A 27683-nucleotide genomic window follows, 5' to 3' on the forward strand; every position below is an offset into this window, starting at 1 on the left:
GAATATAAACCATAAAGATAAATAATGAAATGGACCCTTCCCAGAGTCAGGGTTGTTACAGAAGAAACATATCCTAATCCAGCTATTGGAGCCAAGAACCCGCATCATGTTATTATGCAAATATTTTCTAATGGAAGGAAAAAAAATTTACTATAAGTAGTGAATTTAATCAAAGTCAAGGAGAAAGGATTTTCTAGTTGTGTAAGATTGTGATTGGTGATTCAAACTACCAAAATATTATTGACCTTAACTTCATTAACAGAGAAGGATGGAATGCACAAAACAGTAAGAGAGATAAATCAGCATCTTAAATTCTTATTTATGCCACTTGGGTGTGCTTAAATGTAAGAAGAATTATAGTAATGTTAGCACTCTAGTAGAATTAGTATTATTTGCCTTTACCATAAAACTCTAAAGGTTTATGCCCTCTGTGCTTTCAAGGAAAAAAAGAAGAATGGGAGATTTTAAAATAAAAAAAATTGTATAACAATTAGTGTCTAAAATGGTCTATGGATTCATGAGTTTAAGTTACTTACTTAAATTATTACTTTTATGGGGACTACCAAATTTAATCAGAGATACACATTTTCCAAATGGAAGGGGAAAAATAAACCAAAAGAAAATGATTCTGTCACCACCGTGAAACAAAATAAGCAGCACATTTGCCTGCTAAGTGAAAAAAATGGTGAGCTTTAAAAACCAAAAATCTTTTTTCACAAAAAGTAAGAAGCTAGGAATCAATTATAATTCAAGTGACTCTTCAATGATTTCCTCCTAATTAATTTTAATGATGTAAAATAAATATCTGAGTAAAGAAGAATTTGATATGATACAACCATAGATCATGTTCATCTTTATCTCTACCTTTTCCCACCACAGAATTGATTTTATGAGACCTCCCTATGCTACTCTACCACCCTCCCCACTCCCCTTCACCCCTCACCCCCTACCTTGGGCAGGGAGGAGTGATTAGAATATACTTAGAACCTCTGAAATGTATAAGCAAACATGGCAAAATTCCCCCAAATGCCAAAAAATATACCAAAATGTAAGGGAGATGAAATAAAAGCATAAAAATCACCAGTCTGTCCTCTCCTGTGGGTATTGTCCAGGAAAATGTCTGGTGCATTGATACTGGGGAAAATGATGTTACATGGAGCTACCAAGAGCTGTCTGTTTACATTCGGTCTCTGCCTCCTGAACCACAGGCTGTCCCCATGCCAAGGCGTGACCCAGTGATCATACAGAGGGACCACTGACAAAGGCACAGCCTCCACTTCTCTCCACAGAACTGTAACCTACTCAATCCAAACAACCTCTCTGGAGGTATGTTTACATCATGTACAAAGAGCTGGGAGATTGACTAACAACTACAGCCCGTTAGCAATCCTCTTAGCTAGTTCTAGCCTTGAGTGGGTAAGCGTTGATGTATGGAAATGAGGTAATTGAAAAAAATCCATATATACTGTCTATAGTCTCTAATACTCTAAAAATTACCCTTAAAAAATCAGCTATCCCAATTCAGTGTTTTTTAAAAATATCTTGCTTGAATTTGGAAGGAAAAGGGGAATCCATTTCAAAAATAATTTGATTTTTCAAAAATAAGCTAGTATTTCCCGCTACTTCCAAAGGTGGGCGGGGCAGAGGACCTTACTTTTAATAAGACTGTGGACCCTACTGTAAATGACATTGCGAAGTCCAGGGTCTGGAACTGAGCGATTGTGTCATTTACAGTTCCCCTGATTGAATACTAAGGCTTTAAGACATCACCAGGAATAATTAGAAGTTGAGGGTACATGGGATCTGCAAACTTAATAAAGAATTAATAAAACTCAGTCATTTTTCACAGCATAATGGATATAAAAGAAAGAAATGAATTTAATGATAAAATGTTAGGTGTGTTGAAGAAAAAAATTCCAACACTTGTTAAAATGGCAAAGAAGACTTTATTCAGGACTGTTACAATTGGGGTATGTAACAGAGGAGAGAGATGGGCTCAAGTACAAGGACAAGTTGGGACTTACAGCCAATGAGCAGTGTGGAGTCAGTGGATGGAAAATGACTAAGGGGGGACCTTAAAGGGTAGGAGGATTCTGGCTAAACTGACCTAACAGAATTCTTGCTAAAGGCTGACCAAAGACTTACACATCAAAGGGGGGGGATGAGAAACTTGATCACAGATCAAGTGTGGAGGGACTCTTACTCTTAGCAGGATTCTTGCTAAGACTGGGCAAGGCTGGCAGAAGACTGGACAGGGGTCAAAGTCAAGGTCAAAGGAAACTGACTAAAGTCTGATGGAGGAGAGAGTCTTTGTCAGGTGCTGTATTGTAGTTCACCCTAAAAAGCAGCAAAAGGTGACCAGCCCAGGAAATTGCACACATTCTTCTTCTCAAAGCATGTGTTACAGGAGAATGAGAATTAGTTTACTAGAGGCACCGACTCCCCCAGTTCTGGAGGGAAGTCCTTTGTGTCAGCTGGTCCCTCTACCCCTCCGGCACTGGAGGGGAAGCTGCAGTCTTCGTTGTCCTGTGCCTCCGTGTGGCAGGCTGGGGACTGGAAGCCAAGAGCAGGACTTGGATATATGCCTGTGCGTTTATGCCTTAAGGTGAAAATAGGATTCCAAGCATTTTCATTTTTATTAATTGGCTAAGCTAAAGTTCTTAAATGTTTGACTACTTGTTAATCATTTAAATTGGACTAAATTTCTTTTTCATTTTTTTGACACTGAAAATACATATTATCCCTAGTTTTCTCCCACACTCCCTATTATTCCAGAAGAGGATACTTGGCTGTCTTGAAAGTTGTTGTTACTCTTCTTAACCACACTGAAGAACAGCTTCCATCTGGGTCGTAAACAATCTGGTTTTATTATCCTGAGCTGGAGCCTCCTGTCATACGAGTCATTACGGATGCCAGGTATTGTGCTAACTCGTTGAATTACCAAAAATGATCCTATAATATACTTGTTATCCTTATTTTACAGACGAGAAAACTCACAGAGGTTGTTATTTGCCCAAGGCCACCCAGACAGAAAAGAGAGAAGCTGAGAATCAAGCCCAGACATTCTGAATGCTTAGCCTCCGCTCTTGACCATTGCTAAAATCTGTGTGGTTGGTGTCCTTAGGAAAGTCCCACACTTTCATAAGCTTCCGTTTATAAATAAGGAAATCGGCCTAAATTTCTTTCACTAGAACTTGCGATTTGCCTTGATGATATTGTGATTTACAGTAAGAAATAGATCTATAATATTTGGTCTTTGTCCCAGTTTCTGGCCCAGAGCTACGAAAACCCTTGGAATTTCCTAAATGATGAGCGTGATAAAGGTGTCTTTTTTTATCTTAATAAGGTGACTTTTGGAGCCCACCTAAGGGTGGAGGCTGGTTGCCAAGAGAACCAACCCTGTGATTAGAGGATTGGAACTTTCAATCCCACCCCTGACCTCCAGGGAGGGGAGAGGGGCTGGAGATTGACGTCAGTCACCAATGACCAATGATTAAATCAACCATGCCTGCGTACTGAAACCTCCAGCAAAACCCAAAGGGTTGGGGTTCAGAAAGCTTCCCGCTTGGTGAAGGAGTGGAGGTTTAGGGAGAATGGTACCCCCAGAGAGGGCATGGAAGCTCTACGTGCCTCCCCCATACCTCGCCCTATGCATCTCTTCCACTGGCTGTTCCTGAGTTATATCCTTCTGTAACAAACCGGTGATCTAGTAAGTAAAATGTTCCTTTGAGTTGTGAACTCCACTCTAGCAAATTAATCAAACGCAAGGAAAGGGTCCTCTGATCTATAGCCAGTAGGTTAGAAGCCCAGGGGACAAGCTGGACTTGCAGCTGGCATCTGAAGTGTGGTGTGTGTGTTTGCACGTGCACGTGTGTGTCGAGGGGCAGGGCATTGTGTGCAGGCATCTAGGACTGACCCTTAGCCTGTAGGATCTGACTCTATCTCAAGGCAGGTAGGTGTCAGAAGTGAGTTAAATTTGTGGACAGCCAGTCCGTATCTGTGAAGAATTCAGTTAATTATTTAGTGTGTTAAAGGAAAAACACACCAACGGAATTGGTGTCAGAATCAAAGCCTTTGACTCAAATCCAGGACCAGAGAGAACTTAAGCTCTGAAACCAAACTTCTAACTTGCTAGTTCCTGATAGTAAATCCTTGTAATAGCTTAGAGACAGCATCTCTTGTTCACCACAGACGATGTAAAATCTGCATTCCATTACCTAAAGAGGCATCATTGAACATAAATTTAAAAAACCTGTTTCCCAAAGTTCTAATTTGGTCATTATTTCTCTGTATATACTTTAAAAAGAGTCTTGCATTCTGTAGCTTCCCTGGGCATCTCCCTGCAGAAGGTTGCCTGATATAGACCTCTTTCCTGATCTCACTGCCCTCCTCCAGGATGTCTTTCTGGTATTTTAAACCTAACAAATGTTGAAAGGAGCTAATCATTCCACCTCCGTCATTACTCGCCAAATTTACTTCTTTAAACTGGCCCTATTTCCTTGTTTCCATCTTTGCATTAAGAGCGTGTTCTCCCAAACAACCACGCTCAAGATCTTGATCATCTTTGGTTCCCTTCTTTCCACCACCTGCCCTGCCACCCCAGCCCCCTTCTGAATGAAGTCCCATTCTACTCACACAGTGTATCTCTCATTCACCCACATTATACCATCTCCGTACCAGCACCTCTCATGCTCAAGCCATAGCACTGTTCGATTCATCTTCTTCAAACAGTTTCCATCACTCTCTGGCTCAAAAATGTTTTAGAGCTCCCTTACCAAATAAATGTCAAAATCTCTCCTAAAGTATTTAGGACTCTCCACGATACTGGTCCATGACACACCTCGCTAATATACAGACTTCACTGAAGTCAAGCAGAATTATTTACTGCTCCTCGTACACACCCCATGCATTTCCTGGTTCTGCGCTTTCGCTCATGCTTTTCCTTTCAGGTGAAATACCTTTGCTCCAACCTATTTTTATTAATATAACTACCCAGATCAAATGTTATCTCTTCCATGAAGCATCCTCGGGATCCCCCACCAAACACGACCTCTTTTTTATTTGTGCCGCTTCTATGGAAATTTTCAATCTCCCTGATTCTTTTCATGGCCAAAGAACTTAAACTAAACAAACTTAGAGACCATCTGTATTTGCAACATTGTCATTAGGTACTGAGGATAAAGCAAGGACTACAGGAGTGAAGTTATTTGCTAAATGTCATACAGCTTAATAGTGGCAGAGCCAAGACTAGAAAAGTCTGAAAGTGAACCCATCACCATTTCTACTATATCAAGATTTAAACACCTTTTGATCTGACTACCTACGCAGTTTACTAGTAAATCTCTTACAGCTCCATGACTTCATGTTGTTATTTTTGGGGGGTGCTCATCTTGCTTCCTTTACTTCTGTACTTCCAGAACACCAAGCATAAGGTCCAGAATAGATGCTCATTCAAATATTGCTGTAGGATTAGATGAGTGAGTTTTGCTTGGGGATAATCTGAAAATCCTTTAACATGAAGACTATGGCTGTTGAGAGCTCATCGCTCTTTTCTTTACTTAACCAATAATCTTTTGAGTGGTTCAAGTTACATAGGTAAGCTCATGAACTTTGAAAATTTAATTGAATCCCCAAATATGTTTATTGACAAGGAAAAGAGGTCAACATTAATGCATCTATCAACTAGCTGAATAAAACCCCTTTTGACTCTAGATTAACTCAAACTCAGATTATTTAACTGTTATTGAGCCATCCCTCAAACACTTTGTAAAATGAGCTAAGAAATTGAAAATCAGCAGTTTAAATTTTTCCGCTCATAACCATAAAATGTATCCAGGTACTTTTCTGCCTCATTTTTGCCCAGGTGTGTGTGTATACACACATACACGTACACTCACATGATGCAGCCCACACATACACACTCACTCCACTTGCACCACAGTTACCTTTGAACAATGGATACTGCACCTCCAGAGGCAAAGTCTCTGACGGTGGTGAAGAATTAAGTCATTCGTTATTACGACAATGATAGTTGCTATTAGTATGGTCATTATTACTTAAAGTCCACATTTGGTGCCTGACTTTTTCTGCAGTAGAGTTATAAACGATGAATGCCAATTTTAGAAATATCAAGGAGTCGAGGTAGTAGCTACAAATGACACTTAAAGATCCCTCTTTCTAACTCACTCTCAGCGGGAGATAAAAAAGTATTGAGAGCGCTCTTTGAGACCAAGTCGTGAGATAACATGTCTCCACTATATTTATTAGTACATGGTCTTATTAGCCATCTGTCACAGAAATGGACTGACTTCAGCCAACAGTTTACATCAAACTCATTTTCTAGACAGAGAAACTGAGGCTTGACAGAGAGTGAAGAATCAGCCCAGAGAGGGGATCACGAGCTCCCATAATTCACTTAGTCTCCAAGTTCCTACCCGCCTCATCCTTTTCCTCCTTGGTGTTGCAGGGCATTGTTCCTTCACTTTGCACTCAGTTGGTTGAAGGTAGGCACCACAGGTTTGATTGATACGTCAATTTGCATCTCAAGGCATCACTCGATAAAGACAGTGCCATGAAAGGCTACTCTCTCACAAGCCAATTTCCCCCTCTGGGCTGACTTTAGAAGCTCATTGATGTCACTTCCTTCCTCAGTCAGCAAGTGAATCTTCTTTAATTCTCAAGACCAGCTGTCCATGCTGTCAACAGAAAGTTATTAAAATTCCTTTAAAGTGAATAAAAATAGCCTAAAAGCAAATGTACTTGGAAACAGGAAAGAATCAGTATGCAAAGTCCACAAGCCTCTGAGCAAAATAATGTTGATCCAACCAGAGATTTCAAACATGGTATATTCAAGAGGCTAGAAAAAATAATTAAAAGATGCTAAACCACATACTTCTTAATCTTTTATTAGCAATGGCTTATGCAGTTACAATTTATCCCCTAAATTCCATTCCTCTTTCTCCAATATGATTTGAATAAATTGAGGAATGACTTAGGTTTTCCTTAAGTGGGATTCCCTCCTTTTTTCTTGTCTCAGCCAGGGAACATTTACATCTCCACCAGGCTGAGACTATCCGTGAGCAAGAGAAAAAACTATCATTAGCTGCAATCATAACCACCAGAGCCACAAAATAATTATATAATTATATATTTTAATTTATTAGGGTTTTAATAGCTCAGGGGAGGAGACCATTTTTCTCATATTTAAGTTGCTGTATCTCACAGAAGTGGTCCATCTGGCTCGACTCCCCATGATCCTCAACAGACTTTCTGACCTTAGGAACTGGAATCCAACCCTGTTACCTTCTAAATCAGCCCTTGCCTTACCCTTCAGTCCCCAACATGGCTTCTACCTTGTTACCTGAGTTGTTCGTGAACTGGTCCCTAAGTCCCTTTAAAACATGGCTATGTTCCCTGCCACTTACATCACCTAAAATCACCTACCTCTTCCTTATTTGGACAGAAACCACAAATCCTGGACTCACTGTGACCTTTTGCCAGGGAAACTGTATCCGACGTGTCTGTCTTATCATCCCAAGACACAGCCCAAGATTGTGTGTTGGGTTCCTACCTGTAACTGGGGCACTCAGGTCAAGTCTACCCCAATACTGCACCACCCAAGGCCCCTAATTCTGCAAACCCCACAATTCAATTAAACAGAAGCTTGAATCTTCATTTTAACTATGCTAAGAAGCCCTATTTTAGTAAATAGCAGTTTAGTGAAAGAAAGTGGTGGAAATTTGGGTAAATTCAAACTAAAAGGACAATTAAAGTATTGTTAACCTTCAGGAGAAGTATAAAAATGGTGTTTTGTAAGTTATCTAGAATTAACTCTCAGTCTTTCACTTCAATTTCCACAATTTTGAACACTTATTATGTTTGTAATACAGAACTAGGCTACTACAGATGTTGTATAAAATAGGAGGGGAAAAGGACATTAGACATAATCACTATTACTAGGATACTTTAAAATCCTTGAAAATCCATTGGGAACTAATACAAAAATGGCTGCCATCACAAAACAAAGTATTTGGTATGGGTCAGAATTTATCAACTTCAGGCCTTCATGTGATCCATCTAGTGAGTTTTAACCACTGAACCTTTCCTTTCACTAGGGAGCAAGAGCCAGAAGCAGCTGCCCTTAAAATATGGGAACTGGTACAAGCTGCCCCCAACCGAAAATACTGTCAGTCATTCTGTAAATTTGTACTGAACACCTAGAGTGTGCCAGCACTGGGCCCTGGATACAACAATAATAAAGATGGATCAACTATACTCCAACAAAAATCAATTTAATAGAACTACCATATGACCCAGCAATCCCACTACTGGGCATAAACTCTGAGAAAACCATAATTCAAAAACTGTCATGGACCGCAGTGTTCATCGCAGCTCTATTTACAATAGCCAGGACATGGAAGCAACCTAAGTGTCCATCGACAGATGAATGGATGAAGAAGATGTGGCACATATATACAATGGAATATTACTCAGCCATAAAAAGAAACAAAATTGAGTTATTTATAGTGAGGTGGATGGACCTAGAGTCTGTCTTACAGAGTGAAGTAAGTCAGAAAGAGAAAAACAAATACCATTTTTAACACATGTATACGGAATCTAAAGAAAAAAAAAAGATTCTGAAGACCCTAGGGGCAGGACAGGAATAAAGATGCAGACATAAAGAATGGACTTGAGGACACAGGGAGGGGGAAGGGTAAGCTGGGACGAAGTGAGAGAGTAGCATGGACATATATACACTACCAAATGTAAAATAGATAGCTAGTGGGAAGCAGCTGCATCGCACGGGAAGATCAGCTCCGTGCTTTGTGACCACCTAGAGGGGTGGGATAGGGAGGGTGGGAGGGAGACTCAAGAGGGAGGGGATATGGGGATATACGTATATACGTATAGATGATTCACTTTGTTATACAGCAGAAACTAACACAACATTGTAAAGCAATTATACTTCAATAAAGTTGTTTAAAAAATCAATTTAAAAAAATAAATAAAACATAGAAGAAGAAAATAGATTTTTAAAAAAAGGTACAGATTCCTTTTTTGTACAGTGTTGAATTTATAGACACTTTATAAAACATCTTTAATAAATAACAAAAGTATAAGCAATTGTCATATTTTAATTGATATTTTAAAGGGACCCACATTCTTTAAGTGTTAGTAACCACTGCTATAAGATATAGAAAATTAAACCTTTTCTTTAGTGCTCTTACACTTATATTAAAATCAGCCACCTCATAAAAATGGTTATTACTTTTTCTTGTCCTATTTTTAAACGTGGTTTCCTCATAAGAGATCTTGTCTTGTTAATAAAATGTTGTTGCCAGAATTTTTACTTGAAAACTTTAAGGATTATATACTGTAGTCTCAAATCAGAAAATAGCAAAATTTTAAAAAGACAAAATTAAAAAAAAAACAAAAACAAGATAGGCAGGGTCCCTGACCTCAGGGAGCTCACACTATAGAAGAATAAACGAGCAAAGAAGCAAGCAAACATACAAACGAGAAAACAATCGCAAGTTGTGGTAAGTGCTGGGAAAGAAAGAAACGAAGGGCTGAGATCAAGAATCACAAGAGAAGATGGGGTGACCAGAGAAGAGCCCCTACAGTCTTAGTATTAAACTGAAACCTGAAAATTTGAAAGAGCTAGCCCTGTCAAATTGGAAAGACAGCAGCATGCACAAAGAACCAGAGGTCAAAAGGACCAGAAATTCACATAAGACCAAAGTGATTGGAGGGTGGAAAGGGAGAGGGAATGGAAATCAACGCGAGGTTGGAAAGACGCGCAAGAAGCAGATGGGGCAAGGCAAATAGGATGTAGTAAGGAGTTTAGGGAGAGCAAGTGTGGAAGCAGGGACCAGCAAAAGGCTGATGTCACCATCCAGGGGAGAGCTGTTGATGGGCTGCAACAAGGCAGTGGTCCTAAAGCAACGGCATGACTTGTAGATAGGTTCTGAAGACACTGAGTCCCTCCTGCCCATGGACTGCTCTGAAACCTCTCCCCTGCTCCCATCTTTGGCTCCCTTGGACTATTCCTGGTCCCAGAGCCTTTGCATAAGCAATATTTACAGTTCTGTGCTTTTTTGCAAGATAAAGACAGGGCCCTAGTTCACCGAATTGCCTGATCTGCCCTGTTACAGATCACCATGTTGGTCCTCTTCCCCAGATTGTCATGCTCCTTCCTAAAATACCCTTTAATGGAGAGGAGGGGGGATGCGATATTCCAGAATCTGGCAGCTGTAGAATATCAAGTTACCGTATGAAATACACAGAAATACAATGGGCGTATTTGCACTCCAAGAAAGAGGAAGAGATTCGTAACCTCACCTTCGTTTCCTTGTCTTAAGATTTCACATGTGGTACTTTCAAAACAGCTTGAGCATCGCTACAGAATGGATAAGGCTAAAAGCAGACTATAGTCCAGAAGCAGACAATGTCAGAAAAGCAGGGAACCAAGCCAGCAAGCTCTTTGAGTCCAGCCAGGGACCAGGCCTGTGTTGGTCACAGTTGAATCCCCAGAGCTTAGAATCCATATGTGACATAAGGTAGCTGATCAGATATTTGTTGATTAAGTGACTAAATAAGCCAGATATGACTCTTTCCAATCTTTATTCCCCTCATCCATTTGTTACCAATTTCTCTTAAACATTTCTTCCATGTGCTCCTTTGATTTTCCTCACGCTCTCTCTCTCTCTCTCTCTCTCTCTCTCTCTCTCTCTCTCCTCCTTCCCGTTTCGACCTCCCTGGTCTAAGCCCCAATCCATCACCTAGTTTACCCACCCACCAAAGCCCCCTATGTATTCTCCAATTGCTCTCCCTACTCTGTCCAATGTATTCACCAGTTTAATTTTCCTTCATATTCCACCTCTGCTGAAGAAACCATCATTGCCCCCAGATTGTCTACTGTTGCAAACATAAGGCAATTGACTTGTTTCCAGGTCACCCTGGGCAACAGTATTTCTCCCAAGACCCTCTCCTCTAGTCAGAGCTGTCATTCTTATGATGCCTTCCAAATTCCAGCCATTTCTGAAGATCTGATTCAAGTTCCACCTGCTCATTATTCCAATTCCTACATCCCAAGGATAGGTCCTATCTCATCTTTATTTTTTTAAGCTCTTGTATTCATCCTCTCTCTAAGAATTTGTTCAAACATGCCTATATCCAGAAGATATTCTTAAACTCCATTGAGTAAAAGGCCAATAAAAAATCAATAAGAAGTATGGTTCTTGGGACTTCCCTGGTGGTCCAGTGGTTAAGAATCCATCTTCCAATGCAGGGGACGCAGGTTCAATCCCTGGTCGGGGAACTAAGATCCCGCATGCCGCAACTACTGAGCCCACGTGCTCTAGAGCCCACAGACCACAACTAGAGTGAAGCCCACGTGCCGCAACTAGAGAAGCCCGTGTGCCACAACAAAGAGCCCGCCTACCACAATGAAAGATCCCACATGCCACAAAGAAGATCCCACGTGCTGCAACTAAGACCCAAAGCAGCCAAATAAATCAATAAATAAATATTTTTTTTAAATGGGTGGTCCTTGGCTGTTCGTGAGATATTTCTGCATAAGCCAAAAGGGAGGATAAGAGTGGTTGTTGACAATATTTGTCCCGGAAACCTATTTGTTCCCCAAGATCAGCCACACCGGTTGCTCTTCATTTGTGTTCTCGCACGGTGTCATTCATAAAACTCTGTTAAAACACTTAAAATGTAGTGTTGCCACTTATCTCTACTTACCTCTCTCTCCCACTTGACCTTGACCTTGAGGGTGGGTGCCCTGCTGTGTGCGTCTTTGCACACCCAGCATTCAGGAGGTATCTGCCATCTTGAAGGGATCATATTTTTTAGAATAAATATATTAGACATTGAACTCATACTTTCAATTCATTAAGTTAGGGAAATGCCTGAACAGCTGAGAGTCTAGTTGTGAGGGACAAAAAATGGTCCAGAGGAGCTGGAATCTGAGAAATTTTTATTTCATGTGTTGGGGCCTGCTGTTCAAAATAGACTTGAAACTGCAGATTCTTGCAAATCTGTGCATGGCTGCAGAGGTCTCCTAGCCTCCTGCATTGTCCCATTTTTCTGTGTGTTAGCATTTTTCTGAGGAGCAGATTCGTAGCTGCTCTTGGGTCCTCTTCTTCCCCATCAATCCATCCTCCACCCCACCCCTCAAGTCATCTTTCCCAAAGCTGGTGTCTCACCTTCTTCCCACACTCCTTCCTTCCCACCTGCTGTGCTATGTATGCTTGTACTGTATAAACCACTCAGAATGTCTCACAATTTACCCAAACACACCCTCTCCTTGCCTCTGAGACTTTACTATTCCTGTCCCAACTCCCTGGAATGCCCTTCTCTCACCCTTTGCCTGCAAAATTCATACTTATTTAACCTTCACAAATCTCGAGAGGGGTAAATACTGTTAGCTCTTTGTTATAGATGGCCAAACAGGACGAGAACGTTGAGTAGCTGGCCCTGAATCAAGCATCTAGTAAATGACAGAGCTGTAAATTAGATGCCAGGTTGTCACCTACTCCGTTTTCTAAGCTCCAGTGGGCTGCTGCGTGATTAGGTTATGATTATTTGATTGTTTGGGCTCTTATTTTTCATTTGAATTCCTTCAGATTTCCCTTGGTTCCTAAGGAAACAGAACTAAGATTTTGTGCTGCTGCTGCCCCTGACGTCACCTCCATCCTATTCCCCAGGTAGCAACCAGCCCTGAGTGGTCCTCTGAAGATGCACGTCTGACCGAGGCATTCCAGTGCCCCTACTCACATCCTGGGCTATACCCCCTTAATAACTGACTTCCCTCTACTTTGGGGAAGATCATAAATCTCCCCTAAACGGTCTACATGACCATGGCTGTATGTTTCTTGCCTCATTTCACACCACTCTGGCCTCCCCTTACTTTCTTCCGGCCATGCTGGCTTCCTTTCTGTGCTTTGGACCCACTGGCTCTCTCCTTCCTGAATGTTCTTCCCCCTCTTCTTGGACATACTGGTGATTTAATTCAAAAGGCAAGTTTTTTTCCCACAAACCATTAAACAGTCTTCTTTAAACACTCTGCATATTATCCGACAAGGGAAATCTAAATATTAAAATGTATCAAGAGAGTCCGATTGGGCAGTACCATTAAAAAAAAAAATGAAGAAAATTGGTTCTTATTATCTAGAAACTCCAAGATTGGCCCCTGGTATTTCGTGACAGTGACTAGATTTAAGATCCCACTCAACAGAGCCATTCCATTCTCTGGACTCCTTATTCTTCTACTGCATCCCATGTCACACTTAACCTAGTACTGAACACTTAATAAAATTTCCAGATATAATTATTATTAGTCGCTCGACTGACTGGTAAATATCACTTATTCATTACAAATCTTTTTTGAAAACAGTTTTGACAGTTTCTTAAACAACTAAACATGCAACTACCATACAACCCAGCAACTGCACTCCTGGGTATTTATCCCAGAGAAATGAAGACTTACGTTCACATAAAAACCTGTACATACCTATTGATAACAGCTTATTCGCAACAGCTAGAAACTAGCCAGATGTCCTTCAGCAGGTGAATGACTAAACAAACTTTGGTATATCCTTACCGTGGAATACTACTCAGCGATAAAAAGGTAGAAACGCACAGGAATGCACATAGCAACCTGGATGACTCTCCAGAGACTTATGGTGAGTGAGAAAATCCTATCCCAAAAGGTTATAAAATGTATGATTCCATTTACATAACATTCTTGAAATGACAAAATGATAGCAATGGAGCACAGATTAGTGGTTGTCAGGGGTTAAGAAGAGGGTGGAGGCGGGAGGACAATGGATGTGACTATAAAAGAGCAATGTGAGGGACCCTTGTGGTGATGGCAATGTTCTGTATCTCAACTACGTCAATGTCAATATCCTGGTTGTGATATTATTGTACTATAGATCTTCCAGATGTTACCGGTGTAAAGGGTACAGGGGATCTGTCTGTATTATTTCTTATAAATGCATGTCACTACACAATCATCCTAATTAAAATTTTAAAAGGACACATTTAATAAAGTGTGCGTATCACACCAAGATGTTCACAAGCACGAAATAACTGCAGGGCCACAAAATGTCTTCTTTCCTCTCTCTCCTGATGGTTTGTTGGTTATTGATTATTCCTAAGGACTTTTTTCCTTGTATGTAAGACACGTGATACTGATCACTTTTAGGCTACTTTTGCAATGACTGAGGTTTATTATTTTAGAGCCTTTATTATTTATACCCCTGTGTTGCTTTTCATATGTTACGTTACTCTGATTTGTTTCTGTCCTGACCAAGATACCATTCATAGGACTGTTGGTTTGTACTTTAGTCTCTGCCAGTACCAAAACATAAGAACGTCTTTATCATCTTCATAGGTCAGAGAAAAGTTGCACCTCTGCCATCCACCACTTTAAATCTCCTCGCCTGGTCTCAAGGTTCATTGAGTTCAGTGTTAATATTATGCTTGAACAGGTTGTCATTGTTTGCAAACCTTTGACTTACTGGCTGTGGTTCAAATTTTTCTTTGGTCCTTTCATCTCTTTACCATTTCTCTGCCAAAGTTTAGTACATTCTCTGGTATCACCCTTCCCGGATTTCCACTCCATTTTCTGTTATCTTTGCCTAATGTGGTTTATTTCGGTTTTGACTTTTTTCTTCATCCCAATTATTGGAGTGATTATAAATGTCCCTATTGTGATACACATTCTTGCTTGGAGAGTTCTTTTGGAGTTTTGAGTGAGAACAGAGTGAGACTAGTACAGTATTGTATTCCTTTTCATACTTTCATGTTGAATTTCTTTTTTGCTCTCTCTTTCAGTGACCAGAGAAAAAATCCAGGACCATATCACCAACCAGGTATTTCCTCACTTCTCATAAACTGTAATGTAGAATTTTGCTTTAAAGATTAATCATTATTTGTAAATATTTAGAAGGGGGGGCATTGCTAGTTCTTGGGTATGAGCGATACGCGTGTTATTGGTTCTGAGAACAAATAAACCGATCCTCTGTAAACGCTCATACACTTTCCTCATCTCCCTCACCTCATTCCTTCCCTCCTCACCATCCTCCCCAAGGGTGGGAAACAGTGAGAAGTGGGCTCTGCCAGTTCTGACATAAGCATCCCTCGGAGCGTATCATGATCTCTCTTTGATTCTATCATGGCTGCAAATAGATACTTTTATCTGCTTCTCCCTTAACTAAGGTGACTCTCCTCTGTGATTTTCCCAAGTTCTAATTCGCCCAGTCACTCCCTCCCAGACAAGTTAAGAGCTAAACCCTTAGCAGTGGAAACGTACAAGTGGATTTTCCATTCTGGTCTCTGATTTCTACCCACATTTAGCCAGTGTCTTCCTGCCTGCCTCACTATTTCTTATCCATTCTTTTTTGATTAATTTTTTATACTTACCAGTAGATGGAGTCATTCTGTACAACGGTTTAAGGGGTTTGAGACATGTAGCCACACATCCAAACCAAGTTTGGCCTGTCTTGCGCCATCCCACCCGCTTCCCACGGGCCAGCTGAGCTGCAGTTTCTCCCAGTGCTGCCTGTGTCACTAGACCCAGGGAATGCAGACGCTGGCCTATGGCAAAATATGCACAGCTTTCATTCATAGACCAGAATCTCCAAGTCTTTCGTTGTTGTTCTCCTCTGGCCTAAATTATAACTCACCCTTGCCAAGGGGAAGAATGGTGCGTCTACATTTATACCAGTCAAGGGTACATTTTTCAACATCTTCTCCTAATGGGCTTCAAAATAAATTCCAATTCTGGCCCTCATTGTCATTCCAACTGAAGTAAGTTCTAGCTCTACCTAATCTGTGCCAGATGCCCTGTAATCCATCGAGCTTAAAAACTGGTTCATTCATTTGGTTAATATACTATATTGCAAATTTAGTAGGCAAAATTTAAGGCTTATCGGGTACCATTTTTCTTTTGAATAGAGTTGTAAATACTGTATTGACTCTTTGTACCAGCCATCTTAATACTTGAAAATGCCACCCCTGTGCAGTGTTGAAGTCAATTAGTCGTTTCACAGAGTTTATTTGCCTTTTGAACTTGATCTGTTTAACATTGTATTTCAACTATTTGTATATACTCAAGTAGCTTGGTAAGGCTGAGCCACAGTTAACCAGTAATGTTTATTGCTACCATTTTTATTTATTTAAGTCACAGAGGGAATACCTTTCCTTAGAAAGAGAACTGTTTTCTTTATTAACTTAACAAGGTAAAGCAGTTGGTCAAGAAATAAAGACCACTTCTCTGGGGCAGATTTTCATTTCCTGTACTTTCCTTCTTTTTACCCTTGGCTAAACTAATAGAGTAGGTAGACACCAAAATAGAACACCAAATATTTACTTATAATCTTAAACACTGATTTGGTGCCAGATAAGATCATAATGGTTTCCAGCCCCAGTAAGACAGCGAAATTCTTTGGACTTTAGCTTAAGAGGTAAGGGTCTTAAGTATACTAGTTATACAGTCATTCTCAGAACAGATAGTTGTATGGTTCAATCAGTGTCTGCCAGCTGTATTTCTAATTCTACAGTAGAATTTCTATCTTTTCTTCTTCCATGTAGGGAGGCACTCCCCACTCTCAGAAATGTGCCGGGGATACAACTCTACGAGGCATCTTACACTTCTAATTGATCTAAAGTCTGGCAAAGAGCTACAAGATGAAGTCCCTTCCTTTTTAATTTCTTTTTGAAATTGAGGTATAATTGACATATAACATTATATTAGAATCAACATAATGATTCCATATTTCTCTACACTGTGAAATGATCTTCATAGTAAGTCTAGTTACCGTCTGTCACCATCCAAAGTTACAAAACATTTGTTTTCCTCGTGATGAGGACCTTTAAGATCTACTCTCTTAGTAACTTTCAAATATGCTAAGATGGACTATAGTCACCATGCTGTCCATTACAGCCCCAGGACTTATTGGCTTTATCACTGGAAGTTTGTACCTCTTGATCTGCCCTCCCCTTCTGCCACCCAAAGATTCTGGCTCTTGAAAAACATTTCTGTACACTCACTTTGGATAATCAATAGTGTTCTTTATCAGAAAGGCATGTAAAATAGAGCACTGGTAAGCGTTAATCTTGCCCCGAAATCCTTCCCACTAGGCACTATAGATTGTGTAATTAAATTGAAATTGAAAATCAAGTCCTTTTTTCTTCTTCCATTAAGCAAGCTACGAGTTGCACGCCAATGTGAGAAATCAGAGCTGGAGCGGAGGGAGGGTTCCAGCCTGCTGGCCGATAGCCAGCGTGCATTTTTAGCCCACAGCTACTTTACCACACCTGAGCTCTGAGAACAAACAACTGTTTGAGTTCTCTGGAGCGAACGCCGAATTCTTTCCTGTGTAACTCACTGGGGAGATTAGTATGCTATTTTAAAGTAACCTGTTAACGCAGTTTGTTTACGGGAAGAGGACAAAAATGAGCAGTGAACCGCTAGGCAGCTCACGTCCCAGAATGAGATGAATGCATGACCCATTTTTTTCAGCTGTCCCTTTGGCAGTTCATTGCTGCAACGATTTCCTCTCCGAAAAATGTGCCTTGTAGAGATGAAGTCTCCTGTAGGTTTTTCGGAATAATTTTGACTACGATAGATTAAAGATAATACCTTAAAACACTACCAAAAATAGCTTCAAAATCAAATTAGCATATTGTCAGTACGAGAATGGGAATACTGAATATAAAAACTTTTGATTTCAGTTTTGGAAACTGCCTTCTTACATAGTAGGCAATTGAAACCTGTAGTAAATGAATACCTTCTGTTTATGCCTTTTGGAACAGTAGATCACTGGAACCCATAGCGAATTAATAGTTTGTTTTTAAACAGCTAGTTGCTGAAGAGGGATGCCGAACCTGGGGCTCGGTTTCTCGCGGGTGGGATGTGCATGTTGCGGGGGGACGTCCCCAGTTCTGGTGCTAGTCATGAGAAAGGCTCGCCTTCGCCGATTGGCCGGTTCAGAGAGAGCCAACGCCATTGGCGGCTGTTACAGCTTATGGAGCTGTTTCCTGAGACTGCTGCAACAAACTCTCACCAACTGGATGCTCTCAAACACACTAATGTATTGTCTCTTGGTTCCGGAGGCTAGAAGTTCAAAACCAAGGTGTCGACAGGGCCAAGCTCTCCCTGAAACCTATGGAGGCGGGTCCTTCCTTGCCTCTTTGCTGGCTTCTGGTGACGCCGGCAATCCTTGGGGTCCCTTGGCTTGTTAGCTGCGTCTCTTCAGTCTCTGCCACTGTCATCGCGTGGCTGTCCTCCCTGCGTGCCTCTTCTCTTCTAATAAGGACACCAGCCATATTGGCTTAGGGCCCACCCCCATGACCTCATCTTGATTACATCTGCAAAGACCCCCTTTCCAAACAAGGTCACACTCACAGGTACCAGGAATGAGGACTTCAACGTATCTGTTTGGGGGACACAATTCATCTCATACCAGGCTGGAAACTTTAGAGTCATCCACCACTCCATGTCTCCCTCTGACCAGCAAGCACTTGATGTGCTCTCCATAGCCCTGTCCAATCCAGCTCCTCCTCCACCACCCAGCCCTTGGCCTCTGCTCCCCCCAGGCCCTCATCTCGTTTGCTCTATATGGTGGCTCCATACGGCTCTCCCACTGCTTCACCGCCATCCCATTCATCTTGCATTCTGTTCCACTTTACTTTCTGAAATACCAATCACCTGGCATCTCTCCTCTGCTGAAAAACAATAACTAAACAGAAATGCCTCCCCCATTTTTAGCAGTGATTATTAACGCTGCACGTGCATATAATCACCCTGGAGCTTTGTTAGCACAGATCCTGAGACCCGCCCCCCCTCAATGTCACATGCACCCCCAAGAAATGCTGGGCCAGGGGTTGGGTTCAGACAGGGCTTCACTATTAGACCAGGCCAAGAGGGCTCATGTGCTTTCGAAGGCCTCGAGCATCACAGGCACAGAGAGACAAACACTTTTTTTAAAAAATATTTATTTATTTATTTATTCATTTATTTTTTGCTGCGTTGGGTCTTCGTTTCTGTGCGAGGGCTTTCTCTAGTTGTGGCGAGCGGGGGCCACTCTTCATCGCGGTGCGCGGGCCTCTCACTGTTGCGGCCTCTCTTGCTGCGGATCACAGGCTCCAGACGCGCAGGCTCAGCAGTTGTGGCTCACGGGCCTAGCTGCTCGGCGGCATGTGGGATCCTCCCAGACAAGGGCTCAAACCCGAGTCTCCTGCATTGGCAGGCAGATTCTCAACCGCTGCGCCACCAGGGAAGCCCGACAAACCCTTTTTTTTCTCCCCAGCCTCATGTTTTAAAGTTTGATGACCAATTGAGCACACACAAAATGTTGGAGAGGGATAGAGCAGCTGAACTGGACACTCTGGTCCTTTGGGGTGAGGTTGGGCTGGGGGATAAAAGACCAGCCTTTGCCCTTTGAAACCAGAGAAAGAAAAGCTTTAGTTTCAACATGGCCATGCCCCATCCCCCATAGCTGGAGGATGTGTAGGCAGACGGCATTCCTCAGCAACAATACTTCCACCCTCCCTCTGCTTGGGAGATGGGTGCAGTGGGCAGGTGTAATTCTGGGCAGTACTTAGAGCTGCCTGGCAATCCCAGGTCAGAAAAGTGAGGCATGAGGTGAGGGAACCTGCCCTTCCCAGGAATCTTGTGAGCTTTACCGAATCATCCCATCCTTGACAGGGGCAGGTCAAGCCACTGCCCAGGAGTCCCCAGCTGTGTCTAGTTTCTGGCCTGTCCTCCTCCTGAAGGTCCATTGGGCCACTCAGGCCTCTGTGGCAGGGTGGCCCTCAGGCGACAGGGCTTCTTTAGCTTCTAGGCCCAGAGCAGTCCTTTGGGACAGGCTGCAGACCACAGGTGGAAACAAGGACTGGGTCTTGTGTATCGCTTACTTTAAAACTTCTGAACATTTAGACATACAGAGTGTGGGCTTCCGTTCATCCTCTTGCTCTAGGCCCTGTAAATGTTGAGGATGATCCTGATCAGACATCTACAACTTAAAAACTCAACATGTGATTCCAATAAGAAGCCAAGATGGAACCCACTCACCTCTTGTCTATAGGATAAAATTCAAACCTGTGAGTACAGAATCCAAAGCCCTATGGTCTCCATTGGAGAGCATGCACCCCGCCTCCCTAGACTTATTTCCCGTTCTGCTCCTTTATGTAAAACTATTGTGTCCTATTTAAAACTGTTCTACCAACATACTCACCCCTTTCTCTGCAGGTACGAAATTTACTCATATTCCAAGACCTCACTCCAATATCACCTCTTCCATGAAGCTTTCCTCATCACAGAGCTAAGAGTAATCTCCCCTTCTTCTGTGCACCTATATTATTTTTTCTGCCCCTTTGCTATAGACCCTTGCATTTTCTACTCTATATTCTAATTATTGATATTCCTATGTGATTTTGTAACTAGATAGTATTGTCCCAAAGGGAAGATATCATGTTTGGCTCATTTCTGTGTTCATTGTTAGACCTTGCACATCATAGGCATCCAACCAATTCCTGGTCCATTGTAAATTCTTCCACTCACTAAATTATTATTCTAGAACCCAGAGGAACTGCTGGTTGCAGACAGGCTGCTCTCTGGACCCTGGACCGCTCACATCTGGTGTGCCATTGACTCTTAAGGCAGGAACTAGGTTTTGTCCTTTGCCCTCCCAAGTGAGGAGTCTAAACCAGAAACAGAAGACACAGCTAAGGCTGCACGTGGTCTCTACGAATAATGGTCACACAGCTGGGGAATGAAAGAATCAAAGGGCAGGGGGGACCCACACCTTTATTTCACCCTTATGTCCACATACCATAACTGCCTGTAGAACGCTGAACCATTTGCTTGGGTCAAGACTTGGCACCTGATTTTTTTTCTCGAATGTAAACATGGAAATGTCATTCACTGCTGCCTTTTCAGTGTAGCGTGAACTTTACAACTTCTAAATTTAAAGTGGGATTGCATTACCTTGCACTATTCTTATCAAAATGACCATGCACTCAAGGAGACAACTTTGACCTAAAGAGAGTTTCTCTTGGCAGGTTCAGCATGAAAAGAGCTAGTAAAGATCCCATCCCCCTCATTCTCTTTTAAGATTACCTTCTAGAATTGGAAGTTGTGCTTTTAAAAAGCTACCCAATTTATGAGTCTTTTTAAAATGCTTGAAAGCAAGACTGAAATGATCCAGAAGTGGTGGCACTAACGGCGGTTAACAAAGAAGGATTTGTAAAAGATGGGCTTTATTAAAGGTCAGAAGGCTTCATAACTAGAAGATACTCAGGTCTAAGTGTCAAAGGGCTGGCACTCGCCTCTTCATTCGGAAGCCAAGAAAGTTAAAACGTTGTGTAAGGATGTCTATGGAAATAGACAGTAGTCCCTGGAAATATATTGTCATGACAAAGGGAGGGAGGAGAAGACAGCCCTCAGGTGTTTCAAAAGCGTGAACACCAAGAGGAAAATAATGGTTTATTAGCCTCACTGCGAGAGCTGTTAGCAATCCAATATGCAGATAATTCTCACTTAAGCATTCCCACTCAAGATCATTCCCACTCAGAATGCTTCTGAATAATCGTGACCAAGAGTTTTGCTAGTCATGTAATGCGCCATCTCATTTATTTGTCACAGCAACCCCAAGAGGATGCGTATTTTAATCTCCTTTTTATACAGGTGGAAACTCAAGCTTGAAAGATTTAGTAATTTTTCAGGTCCTGCCATGCTTAGCACTAAATTAATAATAATAATGGCATTATTATTGTTTAATAAACTTTCTGTGTGTAGGCATTATGATAAGTTTTACATAAAATTATCTCATTTAAACCTCACAGCCGTAACCTTGGGAGGCAGGTACAAATCAAGGGAGTCAACGTTAGTGAGGTTAAATGCCTTGCCCCAGATCACACACCAGGATGGAAGCAGGCAATCCAACCCTACCGTGAAAGCACCAGCCACTGTTCCCTGCTGCTTTAAATATCCTTATTTAAAGATGATGAGTGGCAGAGCTGGAATCTGAATCTAGGTGGATGGATCTCATTCTGAAATCCTTTCTCTTCACTGTTGTGCTGTCCTACTACTTGTTCTGCAAGTTCTTCTATTAATTAAATGATCCCACTTATGACCAGCCTAACCAGTACTCCAATCTCAACACCAGCACTGAAGCAATTGGTTGTGAGAGTCTAGAATACAGATGATTATGATGTGGTAGGTCCTTTTTAAAAAACATTTTAACTATCAAGATAGCATGTACTGGGCTTCCCTGGTGGCACAGTGGTTGAGAGTCTGCCTGCAGGGGACACAGGTTCACGCCCCGGTCCAGGAAGATCCCACATGCCACGGAGCGGCTGGACCCGTGAGCCATGACCTCTGAGCCTGCGCGTCCGGAGCCTGTGCTCCGCAACGGGAGATGCCACAACAGTGAGAGGCCTGCGTACCGCAAAAAAAAAAAAAAGAAAGAAAGAAAAATAATAACAAGTAGTGGTCACTAATACAAGGCCAATTCTGTAGAATCCGTGCTATATAAATGGTTTTGGCCCCTCAGAGCAGATCCCATGGGCATCCCTGATACTATGTGTAGACTTTTGTGTGTATCGGAATTTGGCTGAGGAAACAGTCCTCATCAGAACTTCAAGAGCGAAAGAAAGTGTCCCGGAGAGTTTTTCTACCTCTCACTAGAGAAAGAAAGTGATCAAACCTATCTCTTTGATTATGCATAAATTAAAACCGATTTTATTGAAACTTGCTTTTGTACAGTTTTTTAGCACTTATCAGAGAACAAATTTCTGGGAGGGAAAAGATTCACAGACAAGTAGTGAAAATTCAGAGTACCAGTAAGGATCCCACTGAAAGCTACCTTGCTTTATTTCCCTTAATGTGGAAAAAGTTATTATCCATAGAAGTCTTATGTTATATTCTGTGGTCGATCATCAAACAAGGGTGGAATAAACAAGATTATTCACTGTTTCATCACTGGTATGTGCCTTTGCTCAAAATGTATTAAAAGGAAATATTTCTGTCATACCATTACTGGATAATTCAATTAGACCAATGTTCTGTGGATGCGGAATAATGTAATTTACTATGTTGACTAATTAGCCAATCAGATTTCTCTCATTTTCTAAGGCAATGGATTGACTAAAATGTGACCATAAACAAAATAGATTTTATTAGGCATAATCTGCTTTGTAAACAAATGAAATTAATTCTTTGCCTGACCTAAAGCTTTGAAAATGAAAGACCAAAATTGAACACATGCTTCCAATTTTGGTTCTGTTACTGAGATGACACAGAATATACAAGTTACAATTTAACTTCCCCTCAAGTATTTCATACTTGAGACTAAATGACTCTTAGAAATATGTTCATCAACAGATGGGAGCCACTTATGGCCTCATAAACTCCAAAGCAAGTGAAATTATCTCAGCGAAATAGAAAGATTACAAGAAAGCCTCATCTGCTTATCTCAGAGATGATTCATGCATTGCATATTGGCTCAATGGTGCAATGAATATTGACAGATAATCACCCTTCTTCATGCAAGAGAAATCCTGAAAAAACGAACGCTCGGGATGCATGTTTGTCATCAGTCAGTAAGCAATTTCCACACATACCCTGTGTTTTTCCTTTTTACTGCTTCTCCACTGATACCAGCCACCAGCCTCTCTCCGGGCTACTCTGTTTCCACTCTTAACGGCCCCCAGTCCATTCTGCACTTGGCCAGCAGAGTGAGCTTTATAAAATGTGCTTCACATCATGTTATCCACCGTATAAAACTTCCAGTGGCTCATGTTACACCTCTGATAAAACCCTGCATCTTTCCCATGACCTAAATCCTAAATCTTAAATTCTCCGTGACCTGGTATTCCTACAGCATGTGGTCCTGCCCTTCTCTTGGATTTCATCTTGAGTCCCTAGGCCCTTCGCACGGACACAACAACCATCTGCCCTCTGTCCCTCCGCTTGACCAGGCTCATTCCCCTTTGAGGGCCCTTTGCCCTCGTTGCCCCAGCCTGCAACACTCCGCTCCCAGAACTGGGGTTTCTCCTTGTCATTCAGATCTCTGCTCAACTAAGCTTCTCCCAAATAGATCTTCCCTAGACACCTGGTTCACGGGGTCTTCCCACTCTCCACCTGCCACTCATGCTCTGCCACGTCTCTGTGTTTTAGTGTTTGCATCACACATATCATCATCAAAATTCTTGTTCATGTATCTGTTCATTATCTATCTTCACCCACAGGAATGTAAGTACCGTGAGAACAGGACCCTTGTCAGAGTCGTTTGCCCCTCTGGCCCCAACGCCATTAAACAGGGCACATATTAGATGCTCATAATAAATACCCATCAAATGAATGCATCGCTTGATCCTGCTAGCAGGCTGTGACAATAGTCTGGGTGTGGAAAAAAATGTGTCTAAGTGATACATTGATAGTGGGGATGAACAGTTTAGAGAAAAAATGAATAGAGTTTGGTGTCTGAGTATGAGAAGCGAATTAACAATCTGAGGCAAAGATTAATGCAAGGTCCCCAGGGTTACTGCAGGAAGGTGATACTCTTGGCAGAAATGTAAAAGTTGTGGTTAAAAGTCACACTTAATGAGTATATGCTACATGGCAGGAACTGTGTATTTGTTCCATTCATTTTTCACAACTCCATAAAGCCAGCATCATTATCTCTCTTTTATACGTGGGAGGCTGAGTCAACTACCCCAAGCTGATTGGTTAGATATCTTATTCCAGTGAGTGAGGTTGATTTGGTAGAAAGTACTAAGTTAAGGTCAGTTGAAAGTTGCAAGTAAAGCGTGAATAAGAGTAAAAATTTACTAAGTCTGGTCTCCCTCCCATTTCACAAGTTGTTGGGCTGAAATAGGTGTGAAATGTGTGTCTCACAACCTACCTTGGCACTCAGGGGTTCTTTTGCAAATTGGTCTGAGCACCTGTAGACCGCCACGATTGTCTTCCTCGTTCTGTAACCATGTGGGGCTGGGGGCTGAAAATACCTTGACGAAGACACCCAACAGGAAACTGACTGGATGGAGGTAAGAGATGAGATCAGTAGAGCAGAATGATAACAGTTACCTTGGAGACAACCACCTGGAGGGTGATAGGACCCCAGAGAAATTAACCAGGATGCAATACACAAAACTTTTTGGTTCCTGTCTTTTGGGCCAACCATCTGATAAGGTACTAACCTAGAACATGGAAACTAGACTTTGATGAAAATTAGTTCTATACTAGGGTCCTGAGGAGACACGGTCCTGCTGATGAATCTGGGGAGGTAGAAGATGCTTGCGACTCAGCGCTCAGGGGTCCTATTACTCACAGCAAGAAACGGACATTTTTTCCTCAGTGTATAAATCCCCATGGAGACGGAGTCATAGAGCTAGTGTCTTGTTGATAAAAAGCCATGGGGACCAGATGCACTGGTCACTGGGAGTTCATCAGGGATTGAAAGATACCTTCAACTTCCCTCCTTTCATCCCTGATCCAGACACACATCTCAGAAGTACCCACATATTATGTGTTTTCCCAGATTTGCAGCCACTGAAATACCAAGATATAAAATAAGTTCTCTTGAAAAGGCCACCGGGGATGGAGTGAAGACATCATCACTCCATAACCACCAAGTCTGGATAGATGTTTCTAACAGGAGTGTAGAAGCAGGAGAGGAAATAAAGATACCGTGAAAATAAGGAGTTTTGTTCTGAGGCATAAAAGCTGAGCTGATGATCACAATTTCTGTGTGGTTTACGCGGCATAACAGGAAACCCAAAGTCCAGGCAACACTGGCTCAAATCATGGTCTTCTAGAAACAAGAGCCCAGTACCCCCTCGGCCATGCTGATTATTTGGGACCGTCCAATAGAGCATCTGTTCTTGGTACCCAACATATGTAGTTTAAATCGCAGAAGAGAAGCAACCAAAGGTTTGGCAACGTCCACTGCACACTCTAGAGTTGACTGCCGCACACGTGGCCATCTCAGTGTAGCTCGGTACAAAGGACAGTATTCACGCGGACCAAAGGGCAAGGAAACAGATTACAGGTGTGATGGCGCTGAGAGCCCTGTAGAGTAAATATGTGCCATGTGGTAAGAAACACAAGGTTTGGAGCCAGACAGCCCTGAATTTTAATCCCAGTTCTAGGAGTTGCCAGTCGTAAGACACCAAGTAAGGTTAATGGACACGTGATCGTAACCACCTGACAGAGGTGGGGTGAGGATTAACTCGTTGAAGCAGCGCCTGGCACACGTGAAGCGCTCTGTCGATATTCATCCCAAACCCACCCTCACCGCTCATCCTCTCCCTACGGCCTTGGTCCAACAGCTGAGCTTTAACTAAAGGAGGCCGGAGCCCTGACAGGGGCCAAGACATGAAAACCACCCCTCCCTGCCAAATGGTATAAATACATCCTTCCCTGCCCAGGAGGGAGCGTGCTCTGGACCTGGGAATCTCAATATATAGGCCATGAGTTGCAAGTGAGGCAAGAGTCTTCCCATTGGTCAGAGAACTGATCCAGAAGTGCGCACCTTTTCTTTGGTTTCCACAAGTGCATGGTGCCTCAAATTCATGTACTTTCATCTTGTTACAGTACAGGCTGTAGTCTAGTTGCTAGTGGCTGCAGTTATGGGCGACCCTAAGAAAATCCCCCGTGTGAAGCCTGAGACTTCCTTCCCCCTACTGTGGGCAGTTTTCTCTTGTGTGGGGAGTAGATGGAGTTAATAGACTGTGATTGTATTTCTGAGCAAGGTACGTCAAGATATGTTTGCTCCTTACGAGAAACAGATTATAGAATCATAGTGAGGAAAGGGGGTTGATGACACGGTGTCTGCAGGACCTTTAGAGAATTATGCTTGCCTGCTTGCTTGATGATAGCTGTGTCTCTGTAAATAGATTAGGCAGGATCCTGTCCATCAGTGTCTCGATATAAGAGAATTGTGGTTGGTCAACACGAGCCCTGCCATTGTCACTACCACTCTCCCAGTTGGAGTTGTGTTCCCAGGGCTCAAGTAACCTTGGACCGGTAAGTAATGGGTGGGGAAGAAACTGTTCCCCAGGTAAATGCTGCTTCCTGGGACTGGAGATCTGCCTAAAGAAAAGAACAGGAAGGATTGGACTGTCCCTGGCTCCTCCCTCCCGCCTTCTCACCCCACTTCTCCATTCGCACAGTTGCACTTACTGAGGCTGGGCTGCAGGGGGCAGGCGGCCCTCTGTGATCTTCCCATGCCCAGCATGGGCTCATTCTGTACCAGCTCTGGGAAATGAGGTTGTACAGACCCTGAAGGCTCCCAGCCTCAGGCTAAGGGATCAGGACCAGTGGCACTCATACCTGGCCTTGAGAAGAAAGGGAGACCAAAAGGAGTTGACTGTGGCCCCTGATAGTTCTCAGTAGCCATTTCAACGACATCTTGAAACAAACTGTCATCTTCAGGAGAAACTATCTATCTTGGAAACCCTCAAAAAACTTCAAAATTTATTATCGATAAAATAATATTCTTAAAATGAAAGTGATAAAATGTATCTTAATGCATGAAGAGATAAGACTTTGCAAATATATGCTGGATCATCACTTTGTTTTGGCAGTCATCTATTCCCTCTGACCCCCTCTGACCCGCCCCCCCCCGCCCCCCCACCTCCTCTACTCCTCCTTGCCGCTCTGT

At 42.3% G+C, this 27683-nt stretch overlaps 1 protein-coding gene across 1 annotated transcript in view; it reads left to right on the forward strand.

The window, feature by feature from the left end:
* Positions 1-27683, forward strand: part of CHST9 (carbohydrate sulfotransferase 9) — a 206753-nt gene that overhangs the window by 173631 nt on the left and 5439 nt on the right. Inside the window, exon 5 of the mRNA XM_065890172.1 lies at positions 14855-14885. Coding sequence (XP_065746244.1) covers positions 14855-14885 — 31 coding nt within the window. The remainder of the gene's footprint in view (positions 1-14854; positions 14886-27683) is intronic.

The sequence above is a fragment of the Phocoena phocoena genome, chromosome 13 (genome assembly GCF_963924675.1).
Source record: "Phocoena phocoena chromosome 13, mPhoPho1.1, whole genome shotgun sequence".
NCBI lineage: Eukaryota > Metazoa > Chordata > Mammalia > Artiodactyla > Phocoenidae > Phocoena > Phocoena phocoena.